This window comes from Sminthopsis crassicaudata, chromosome 3 (genome assembly GCF_048593235.1).
Source record: "Sminthopsis crassicaudata isolate SCR6 chromosome 3, ASM4859323v1, whole genome shotgun sequence".
Classification (NCBI taxonomy): Eukaryota; Metazoa; Chordata; class Mammalia; order Dasyuromorphia; family Dasyuridae; genus Sminthopsis; species Sminthopsis crassicaudata.
In genome coordinates, this window is record NC_133619.1 from 606,215,034 (window position 1) to 606,226,180 (window position 11,147).

Sequence of the window (11,147 nt, forward strand, 5' to 3'; positions counted from 1 at the left end):
CCCAGCTCTGACCTCCCGGGTTCTAAGGGCCCTCCCAGCTCCGACCTCCTGGGTTCTAAGGTTCCTCCCAGCTCCGACCTCCCGGGTTCTAAGGGCTCTCTCAGCTCTGACCTCCCGGGTTCTAAGGGCCCTCCCAGCTCCGACCTCCCGGGTTCTAAGGGTCCTCCCAGCTCCGACCTCCCGGGTTCTAAGGGCCCTCCCAGCTCCGACCTCCCGGGTTCTAAGGGCCCTCCCAGCTCCGACCTCCCGGGTTCTAAGGGCCCTCCCAGCTCCGACCTCCCGGGTTCTAAGGGCCCTCCCAGCTCCGACCTCCCGGGTTCTAAGGGCCCTCCCAGCTCCAACCTCCCGGGTTCTAAGGGCCCTCCCAGCTCCGACCTCCTGGGTTCTAAGGGCCCTCCCAGCTCTGACCTCCTGGGTTCTAAGGTTCCTCCCAGCTCTGACATCCTGGGTTCTAAGGGCCCTCCCAGCTCTGACATCTTGTGTTCTAAGGGCCCTCCCAGCTCTGACCTCCTGGGTTCTGAGGTTCCTCCTGGCTCTGACCTCCCGGGTTCTATGTACATTGGAGGCCCTCTGATCAGGTCAGTAGTTGACCCCTCACCTCCGGCCCCCTCGTTTCATGGTCAGCCTCGGCCCCACTGCGGGGACAGGAAGCGGGGGCCCGGCCTGGCTGCTGACCGCCTGCTCTCTGTGAGTGACAGGAGATGCCTGGGATGCTCCATCGATAGCACATGGAACACCCATCAATTTCTCAACCGCATAATGACCCCCCTCCCTTTGGACGAGTAAGTAAAGTTGGTATGTTTTAAATTTTCAGACACACCCATGGAAATGGGGTCATTAAAGGGAAAGGGGGGAGGGGAAGAAAACCATAGACCTTTTTATGGTAAAGAATATGTTCCCCCTTTCATGTGGGGCCAGGCCCCTCCTCGGAACGGGCTGAAGAACAATGCCGGCCTTGCAGACAATGGTCCCCGCTGCGGCCCAGGGAAGAGGGAGCTGGGCGGGCACTTTCATGAAAAAATACCCGCGACGGCCCGGAGTTTCTGGACGGGCCTTTGGCTGGGTCCGGGCGGCACGTCTGGGACGCAGGGATGGCCGGGCTGAGGAGGCGGATGGGGGCTTCGGGCTGGGGCCGGCGGCCCTCACTGCCCGGCCCCCTGGCCCTCGCTGCCCGGCCCTCTGCTGCCCGACCCTCGCTGCCCGGCCCCAGGCTGCCCGGCCCTCGCTGCCCGGCCCCCCGGCCCTCACTGCCCGGCCCCCTGGCCCTCGCTGCCCGGCCCTCTGCTGCCCGACCCTCGGCTGCTCGCGGGGTCTGAGAGGCTCCGCCTGCCCTCCTCCCCAGCCCGTTCTGGGGTTCCAGCCTCTGGAAGCCGGTTAGAAGCGTGTGGTCATCAGCAGCTGCACATTCTCGCAGGGTGACATCACCCGCTGACAGTGCACATTGGAGGCCTCGGAGCCGGCTTGTGGCGGGCAGAGGCCGGGCCTGGGGCGGTTCGCGGAGCCATGGACGGCTTTCCTTTTCCCTCCGGGCCGAGGAGTGCTGGGGCTGCTGCGGGGTACACTTCTGAGCCCCCCCCGCCCCCATGTCAGCATCCTTTCCCCGACCCCGCTGCCCCAGACCCCCACCTCCCACCCCCAAGGTCCCAGCCTCCCCCCCAACTGCAGATCCATCATCGGCCAGGGAGCGGTGACAGGGCTGGGAGGAAGTGCCAGGGCAGCAAGGGGCCTTAGAATGCAGGCAGGGAACCACAGACCAAGAAATCCCCTCCATGAGGTTCTCGTTCTTAAAGAGCAGCTGCCCAGACGGACAACGGAGCCCATTCACCGGACCGAAGGCCGGGCGCGGACGGAGCCCCAGGGTGCACTGGGCCCTGCGCGTGTCCCAAACGCCCGCGTGAGAGGCACGGAGGGAGGTCTCCCCTCCTCGCTGGCCTAATTCAGTGTAGCAGCAAAGGCCGGCAGCCAGGCCGGACCGGTTCCCACCCGCCTGCCAGCAGGTCTTTCCTTTCATTTTTGCTGAGGTAATTAAGTGACTCGCCCAGGGTCACCCAGCCGGGAAGTGTTAAGGGTCTGAGACCAGATTTGAACTCGGGTCCTCCTGACTGCAGGGCTGGGGCTCTTTCCTAGCTGCCCCAACAATTCCTATAATTACGCTGTGTCCGACTCTTCATGACCCATTGGGGCTTTTCTTGGTAAAGATACTGGAGGGGTTCATTTGACAGATGAGGAAACTGAGGCAAGCAGGCCTGGGGGACTTGCCCAGGATCTCCCGGCTCGTCGTCATCGCAGGCTGGATTTGACCGGAGGGACTGAGATTCCCGGCCTGACGCCGGTGCCCCCTGGCTGCAGAGGGCAGACTGGCCCTGGTCCTCGGGAGGAGCTTCCCAGCATCAGCCAGCAGGTAAAGCCCTGGATGCGAGGGCACCAGAGACCACGGGCCTCCTCCAGTGCAGGGTGCCGCCCCTGGGGCAGGGAGGGGGTGCGGGCTGACCCCTGACCGGAGGACGGACCCTCTGCCCGCTGCTCTTCCGAAGGAGCCGCCTTTTCTCCGAGCTCCCACCTCGGCCGGTCCAGGGGCGTCCCCAGCATCCTTCCTGGTGCAGCACCCCCAGCACCCACTACTGTGTCGGGGAAGGCCGGTGCCCTGGTTGCACCGTGGGGGGGAGGACCCGGGACCGGCTCCCAGCACTGTTTATACTGCGGCATATGCTTTGAATTTTTACTTCATACTAATTCACATAAAACCCCCGTCGGGAGCCACCCATCCACACATATGGAAGTGGTCTCCCCTACAATAGGCGGGCGCGGAGGCCGGGGTCGGCCGCTGGCGGAGAGGAGTTGCACCACAGACAAGTGGAGGGCGGGAGCAGGGCCAGGGAAGGGAGAAAACCCTTTCGTGCCCACAGAGGATGGCTTCCATCAGCCAATTAGCCGTCCACATGACTCTGGGCCCGGCAGGAGGACACTGCCATTAATTAAAAAGAGGGATGGGAAAAAGTCCTCGGCAGCCCCCCTCTCCGCCATGTTAACTGCTTTCAGAAGGGTAACCGAACTGGGCCAGTGCGAGAGGCAGTTACCAACCAGCACAGAAAATATCTTTTTTTCTCTTTTTTTTTTTTAAAAAAAGGAGCCACAGTGAGCTCCAAGGGCCAGGGTGACGTCCCGGGTCAGGTGACTCCCCGGGCCAATGAGCCCGTGTCGGGTTAAAGGCTTTTTCAGCCTGGGGAGCTGAGGTTGGCCTGACACTCTGAAGGCCTCTTCCCCAACCACAGAACCACAAGCTGGGAGTCCTCTGCCATCCCCAGGGGTACCTGGGGAGGAGGGAGGCTTGGCTCCTCTCCACGGCCTCATCCCCACTCCCCTGCGGGGGGGCGGGGGCCCAGCCTTGCCCTAGCTTGGGGAGGGGGTGCTGCTCTGCTGCTTGGGGGTAAGTTTCATTCATTCCTCTGGGCCCTGGCCCCCAGCCTGGCCTGCCCGCCGCTGCCCGGGGCTCCCCCCTCGCTGCCCGCTGCTGCCTTTGCTCTCGCCCCTTCCATCACTAATGATAGTCTGCATACACTGCTGTTGAACACTCTGTGGCCAGACATTCCTGTGGGACTGAGAACCCAAATTCTTGGGTACAAATAGGCATTAGCTTCCTCTGGGATCTCTCCCTCTCTTTCTCTCTTTATTTTGCTCTTTTTCCTTTTTTTCTTTTTTTGTTGCCCCCCTTCTTTTTTTTTCAAATTATTTTCAAAAGTAGCAGAAAAAAATAATACCCCCCCCCAGTAACAAGCCAGCCCCATCAAGGACTGAATCCTCGCCTTCCTCAGACCAGAGCATGGCGTCCAACAGTGTCTTTGATTCCTTCACGACCTACTCGCAGCCCTTCATTCGCGGTGAGTAGAGAAATCCCTCCGTGGCCACTGGCCGATGCCCGCCGCCCGCGGCTTTGGGGTGGGGGAGCCTCGGGGTGGGCTGGCTGGGGGCGCCTTCTCCATCTCGGGCTGGCTCTTCTGAAGGGGGTCCGCCACCGAAGCCCCTCCTGTCCCCGCGCCCCTACCCCCAAACTCGGGGCAGCCGGTTCTTGGAATGAGTTTCTTGTGCTGAACGTGGGGGACCTCCCCTCGGGGAATCTCCATAGACAACCTTCGATATCCCCCTTGGGGAAGGGGGACGCCCTCGCTCACTTGTGGGGGCTGAGAGGGGCGAGCTCCCTCCACTCGGAGGGTGGGTGCGGCGGCTCGGCATCTCAGACCGGAGTTTCCAGGGTCCTGGAGGGCTCCCTGACTATTTTGGAGGAGAGGACACCCATCACTTTGGGCTGGCCTTTGGGGCGAACGTCCCAACTCGAGCCGGGGAAAGGGGAGAAGGGAGGCTGCAAAGGCCAGTGAATGCCCCAGGACTGGGGTCTGGCTCCCAGGAAAGCCTCTGAGCTCCAGGCCAGATGCTAACAAAGCAGGGCAGCTCCACTCGAGGAGTCAGGCCATGTTTCTGGGAGGGGGAGGCACCCAGAAACCGGCTGAGAATGCAGGTGGCTTCTTGCTGAAAGTGGAAGGGTAAGGACATTCTTGCCCCCTCCCCCAGAGGTCTGGGGGGCAAGGAGCAGGGATTTTTCTGTAGGAAAGTCTCTGCTGAGAAGGAGCAAAAGTGGCGGAGCTAAAACATCTCTCTGAGCTCGGAGGCCGGCCAGACCCTTCCCTTGGCTGACAGGGGTCCGGGCCGTCCCCAGGGCAGGCTGCTGGACAGACCGGGCGGGGGTTCTGAGTGAGTGACGGACAGCCCCTTGCTTTGTCCCAGCTCAATCATAGGGCTGGTTCTCTCACAGATGCCAGAATGGGTGCGGGGTGAGAGTCCGGGTCGGGGCCACGAGGGTCCGGGTCGGGGCCACAAGGGTCCGGGTCGGGGCCACGAGGGTCCGGGTCGGGGCCACGAGGGTCCGGGACGGGGCCACAAGGGTCTGGACGGGGCCACAAGGGTCTGGGTCGGGGCCACGAGGGTCTGGACGGGGCTACGAGGGTCCGGGTCGGGGCCGCAAGGGTCCGGGTCGGGGCCACGAGGGTCTGGACGGGGCCACAAGGGTCCGGGACGGGGCCACAAGGGTCCGGGTCGGGGCCACAAGGGTCTGGACGGGGCCACAAGGGTCTGGACGGGGCCACAAGGGTCTGGGTCGGGGCCACGAGGGTCTGGACGGGGCCATGAGGGTCCGGGTCGGGGCCACAAGGGTCTGGACGGGGCCACAAGGGTCTGGACGGGGCCACAAGGGTCTGGGTCGGGGCCACGAGGGTCTGGACGGGGCCATGAGGGTCCGGGTCGGGGCCGCGAGGGTCCGGGTCGGGGCCACGAGGGTCCGGGTCGGGGCCATGAGGGTCCGGACGGGGCCACGAGGGTCTGGACGGGGCCACAAGGGTCCGGGTCAGGGCCGCGAGGGTCCGGGTCGGGGCCATGAGGGTCCGGGTCGGGGCCACGAGGCCCTGCCCCTCATTGTAGCACCAGGGCTATAGAGTATGGACCTCCCTTCCAGGGAGGAACGCTAGGACACGGGTCTTGGGGCGCAGACCATCAGAACAGAAGGGACCTCAGAATGCACAGTGTCTCAGCTGGGGCAGCTCTCAGGACACAGAGTTAGCCCTAAAATGGACTTCCAGCCTCCCCGGCTGCCAGTGTTTCCATCGTACAGAGGTGGGGACCGACACTTAAGGAGAACGCATGGGATCTTTCGCCTCTGAGATCCGAGGCGGTTCTGTGATTTGTCTAGTGTCTGTGATACAATGGTGAGATTTGAACCCAGGATCTCTGAATCTAGTGCGCCTTCTATAAAGCATGTAAGAAGGAACCCTGAATCATAAAAGAACATGAGAAATGGACTATTAGAACTGTACGGGATCTTCAGAGTTCTGAGGAGGTTCTGTGATTTGTCTAGTGTCTATGGGGCAATGGTGAGATTAGAACCCAAGACCTCTGAATTCAGAGCTCCTCCACCTCTTATAAGAAGGGACCCTAAACTATTAAAAAAAAAAAAAGCCTTGAGATATGCACTATTAGAACTGTACAGGGTCTCTCCTCTTCAGGGTTCTGAGTTCACCTGACCCAATTTTTTCACTGTACGGAGAAGGAAATAAACTGGGGACATTGTCCCAGCACACCTAGCCAGAGGGATCCGAAGGGAGACAAACTCAACCTAATGCTCTTTCTGCAGGATCATTTTCAGTCATCTTAAAATGTAGAATATCAAAGCAGGAAGAATCAGAATTATAGAATTAGAAACAGAATTCATAGAATTAGAACCCAGAATCTGAGATCTGGAAAGAAACTTAGAACACAGACTATCGGAGCTGGGAGGAACCCAACAAGTAGGGAAGCTGAGGCTAAACGACGAGGCTTGGGGGAAAAGTTTCAGTGGCCACGCTCAGTCTCCTGGCCAGCTCTCTTTCCGTTATAATAGAAAGCACTCATAGGGCCGGGGCCACAAAGTAGTAAGCTGGAGGTCAGCAGCAGGCCACGCTGCCATTTCCTAGTGAGTCCATCTGTGTCCGACCAGCTTGCAGTGCTTGTGAAACAGATCGCAGACTGGCTCTCCAGGAGCCAGCCCGGGCCTGGCAGGCAAGCAGGAGACTAGGTTTCTTACCAAGGCTCCCACACCGATGTCATTTGCTGGGTTATTCCCTTTTTTCTCCAACTAAGCTTGATCTGGGCTATAGACCAGTAGGACCCCTCCACTGGGTGCAGACTTGGGGAACCAGGCTGCCAGCTATAACTGCCACCTTTGAGTTCTCCAGAGCATCTTTCTCCCGGCCTGAAAATAGTCCCCAAGAAAACAATTATCCAGAGTATCTTTCTCAGACCTGAAAACAGTCCCCAAGAAAACAGTTATCCAGGGTATCTTTCTCCTGGCCTGAAAATAGTCCCCAAGAAAACAGTTATCCAGAGTATCTTTCTCAGACCTGAAAATAGTCCCCAAGAAAACAGTTATCCAGAGTATCTTTCTCAGACCTGAAAATAGTCCCCAAGAAAACAGTTATCCAGGGTATCTTTCTCAGGCCTGAAAATAGTCCCCAAGAAAACAGTTATCCAGGGTATCTTTCTCAGGCCTGAAAACAGTCCCCAAGAAAACAGTTATCCAGGGTATCTTTCTCAGGCCTGAAAACAGTCCCAAGAAAACAGTTATCTAGAGTATGTTTCTCAGGCCTGAAAATAGTCCCCAAGAAAACAGTTATCCAGGGTATCTTTCTCAGGCCTGAAAATAGTCCCCAAAAAAGCAGTTATCGAGGGTATCTTTCTCAGGCCTGAAAATAGTCCCCAAGAAAACAATTATCCAGGGTATCTTTCTCAAGCCTGAAAATAGTCCCCAAGAAAGCAGTTATCGAGGGTATCTTTCTCAGGCCTGAAAATAGTCCCCATGAAAACAGTTATCCAGGGTATCTTTCTCAGGCCTGAAAATAGTCCCCAAGAAAACAGTTATCGAGGGTATCTTTCTCAGGCCTGAAAACAGTCCCAAGAAAACAGTTATCTAGAGTATGTTTCTCAGGCCTGAAAATAGTCCCCAAGAAAACAGTTATCCAGGGTATCTTTCTCAGGCCTGAAAATACTCCCCAAGAAAGCAGTTATCGAGGGTATCTTTCTCAGGCCTGAAAACAGTCCCAAGAAAACAGTTATCTAGAGTATGTTTCTCAGGCCTGAAAATAGTCCCCAAGAAAACAGTTATCCAGGGTATCTTTCTCAGGCCTAAAAATAGTCCCCAAGAAAACAGTTATCCAGGGTGTCTTTCTCAGGCCTGAAAATAGTCCCAAGAAAACAGTTATCCAGGGTATCTTTCTCAAGCCTGAAAATAGTCCCCAAGAAAACAGTTATCCAGAGTATCTTTCTCAGGCCTGAAAACAGTCCCCAAGAAAACAGTTATCCAGAGTATCTTTCTCAGGCCTGAAAACAGTCCCCAAGAAAACAGTTATCCAGGGTATCTTTCTCAAGCCTGAAAATAGTCCCCAAGAAAACAGTTATCCAGAGTATCTTTCTCAGGCCTGAAAATGATCCCCATGAAAACAGTTATCCAGGGTATCTTTCTCAGGCCTGAAAACAGTCCCCAAGAAAACAGTTATCCAGGGTATCTTTCTCAGGCCTGAAAACAGTCCCCAAGAAAACAGTTATCCAGGGTATCTTTCTCAGGCCTGAAAATAGTCCCCAAGAAAACAGTTATCCAGGGTATCTTTCTCAGGCCTGAAAACAGTCCCCAAGAAAACAGTTATCCAGGGTATCTTTCTCAGGCCTGAAAATAGTCCCCAAGAAAACAGTTATCCAGGGTATCTTTCTCAGGCCTGAAAACAGTCCCCAAGAAAACAGTTATCCAGAGTATCTTTCTCAGGCCTGAAAACAGTCCCCAAGAAAACAGTTATCCAGAGTATCTTTCTCAGGCCTGAAAACAGTCCCCAAGAAAACAGTTATCCAGGGTATCTTTCTCAGGCCTGAAAACAGTCCCCAAGAAAACAGTTATCCAGGGTATCTTTCTCAGGCCTGAAAATAGTCCCCAAGAAAACAGTTATCCAGGGTATCTTTCTCAGGCCTGAAAATAGTCCCCATGAAAACAGTTATCCAGGGTATCTTTCTCAGGCCTGAAAACAGTCCCCAAGAAAACAGTTATCCAGGGTATCTTTCTCAGGCCTGAAAACAGTCCCCATGAAAACAGTTATCCAGGGTATCTTTCTCAGGCCTGAAAACAGTCCCCATGAAAACAGTTATCCAGGGTATCTTTCTCAGGCCTGAAAACAGTCCCCAAGAAAACAGTTATGCAGGGTATCTTTCTCAGGCCTGAAAACAGTCCCCATGAAAACAGTTATCCAGGGTATCTTTCTCAGGCCTGAAAACAGTCCCCATGAAAACAGTTATCTAGAGTATGTTTCTCAGGCCTGAAAATAGTCCCCATGAAAACAGTTATCTAGAGTATGTTTCTCAGGCCTGAAAACAGTCCCCATGAAAACAGTTATCTAGAGTATCTTTCTCAGGCCTGAAAACAGTCCCCATGAAAACAGTTATCCAGGGTATCTTTCTCAGGCCTGAAAATAGTCCCCATGAAAACAGTTATCCAGGGTATCTTTCTCAGGCCTGAAAACAGTCCCCATGAAAACAGTTATCTAGAGTATGTTTCTCAGGCCTGAAAACAGTCCCCAAGAAAACAGTTATCCAGGGTATCTTTCTCAGGCCCGAAAATAGTCCCAAGAAAACAGTTATCCAGGGTATCTTTCTCAGACCTGAAAATAGTCCCAAGAAAACAGTTATCCAGGGTATCTTTCTCAGGCCTGAAAACAGTCCCCATGAAAACAGTTATCCAGGGTATCTTTCTCAGGCCTGAAAATAGTCCCCATGAAAACAGTTATCTAGAGTATGTTTCTCAGGCCTGAAAACAGTCCCCAAGAAAACAGTTATCCAGGGTATCTTTCTCAGGCCCGAAAATAGTCCCAAGAAAACAGTTATCCAGGGTATCTTTCTCAGACCTGAAAATAGTCCCAAGAAAACAGTTATCCAGGGTATCTTTCTCAGGCCTGAAAACAGTCCCCATGAAAACAGTTATCCAGGGTATCTTTCTCAGGCCTGAAAATAGTCCCAAGAAAACAGTTATCCAGGGTATCTTTCTCAGGCCTGAAAACAGTCCCCATGAAAACAGTTATCTAGAGTATGTTTCTCAGGCCTGAAAACAGTCCCCAAGAAAACAGTTATCCAGGGTATCTTTCTCAGGCCCGAAAATAGTCCCAAGAAAACAGTTATCCAGGGTATCTTTCTCAGGCCTGAAAATAGTCCCAAGAAAACAGTTATCCAGGGTATCTTTCTCAGGCCTGAAAACAGTCCCCATGAAAACAGTTATCCAGGGTATCTTTCTCAGGCCTGAAAACAGTCCCCAAGAAAACAGTTATCCAGGGTATCTTTCTCAGGCCTGAAAATAGTCCCAAGAAAAGTTATCCAGGGTATCTTTCTCAGGCCTGAAAACAGTCCCCATGAAAACACTGGGCATGGGAGGCAGTGTGTGAGCTCTCTGGAAGCCATGTGCCCCTTCCCCTCCCTCCTCCTAAGATGCTGTTGTTATTATAGAAGTCCCTTTGTCCCCTCGCTTTGCTAATGAAAGGCAGCTCCTATGGCAAGAAAATAAGGGTTTATAAAAACCATTTGCACCATTCTTTGTGATCTCTATTCCCTCTTCTACGAGCCAGATGAAAAAATACTAGGGTTTGACTCAGTGTTCTCAAGACAGACACGCTCCTGTCTGTTTTAAATTTAATGATCCAGGAAGCTCAATCACTGACCCGGCAGATCACAGTTAGATGATGAGGTAAGTGGGTACAGAAAACAGGACTTAGGGGTCAGAAAAACCTGAATTCAAATCCAGCCTCAGAACCCACTGCCTATGTAATGGGTGCAAAGATTCACTTCCCTAAGCCTGTTTCCTTATCTGTATATTAGGCTAATAATAGCACCGACCTTTCCATGGTTGTCAAGATAATATGATATAATACTTGTAAAGAGCCCTGAAAACCTTAAAATGCTACTTAAATACTTGCTATTGTTCTTATTGCACATGTGTTAAGAACCAGTGATTAAGCAGAGCAGGTAGCCATGGGAAAAGAACTGGATTTAAAGTTAGAAGATGTGAGTTCAAATCACTGCCTTGTGACCTGTGAAGGTCCTTAACTTCTCTGCTTTCTATTTCCTGCTCCAAAGGGGATGGAGCAAATGGCCCCCAAGTTCCCTTCCAAGGCGAAACCTTATTATTAGACGCTAAGGATAAATTTTTTTTAAAAATGAAATAATCTTTGCATTCAAGGAACTGACTTTTAACTTGAATGGGAATATATGCAAACTGTTTCCAGTTGATTGTACAGGCATTTGCAAGTTGTCTTGCATTAAACAATAAACTCCCCGAAGGCAGGAACTGTCTTTTGCTATTCTTTGTAGCCTCAGAATTTAGCACAGTGCCTGATACAAGATGGAGGCTTAATAAATGTTGACTGAATGAAAAAAATAGATTCAAAGCAAATAAAAGGGAAATTAGTGGAGGAGAGAAGGCAGCAGAGAGGAATGAGGAGAGACCTCATGTGGGAGGAGATGCTTGAGCTGAGATTTAAAGGAAATTAGGGATTCTAAGGCATGGCAGTGAGAAGGGAGAATATTCTGAGCCTGGGGAT

General features: G+C 53.6%; 1 protein-coding gene across 1 annotated transcript in view; it reads left to right on the forward strand.

The window, feature by feature from the left end:
- Positions 1-3,231: 3,231 nt before the first annotated feature.
- The window catches only part of RUNX3 (RUNX family transcription factor 3), a 95,577-nt gene continuing 87,661 nt past the window's right edge, over positions 3,232-11,147 (forward strand). The window contains exon 1 of the mRNA XM_074305811.1: positions 3,232-3,878. Within this exon, the coding sequence (XP_074161912.1) occupies positions 3,821-3,878 (58 nt within the window). The 5' untranslated portion in view covers positions 3,232-3,820. The remainder of the gene's footprint in view (positions 3,879-11,147) is intronic.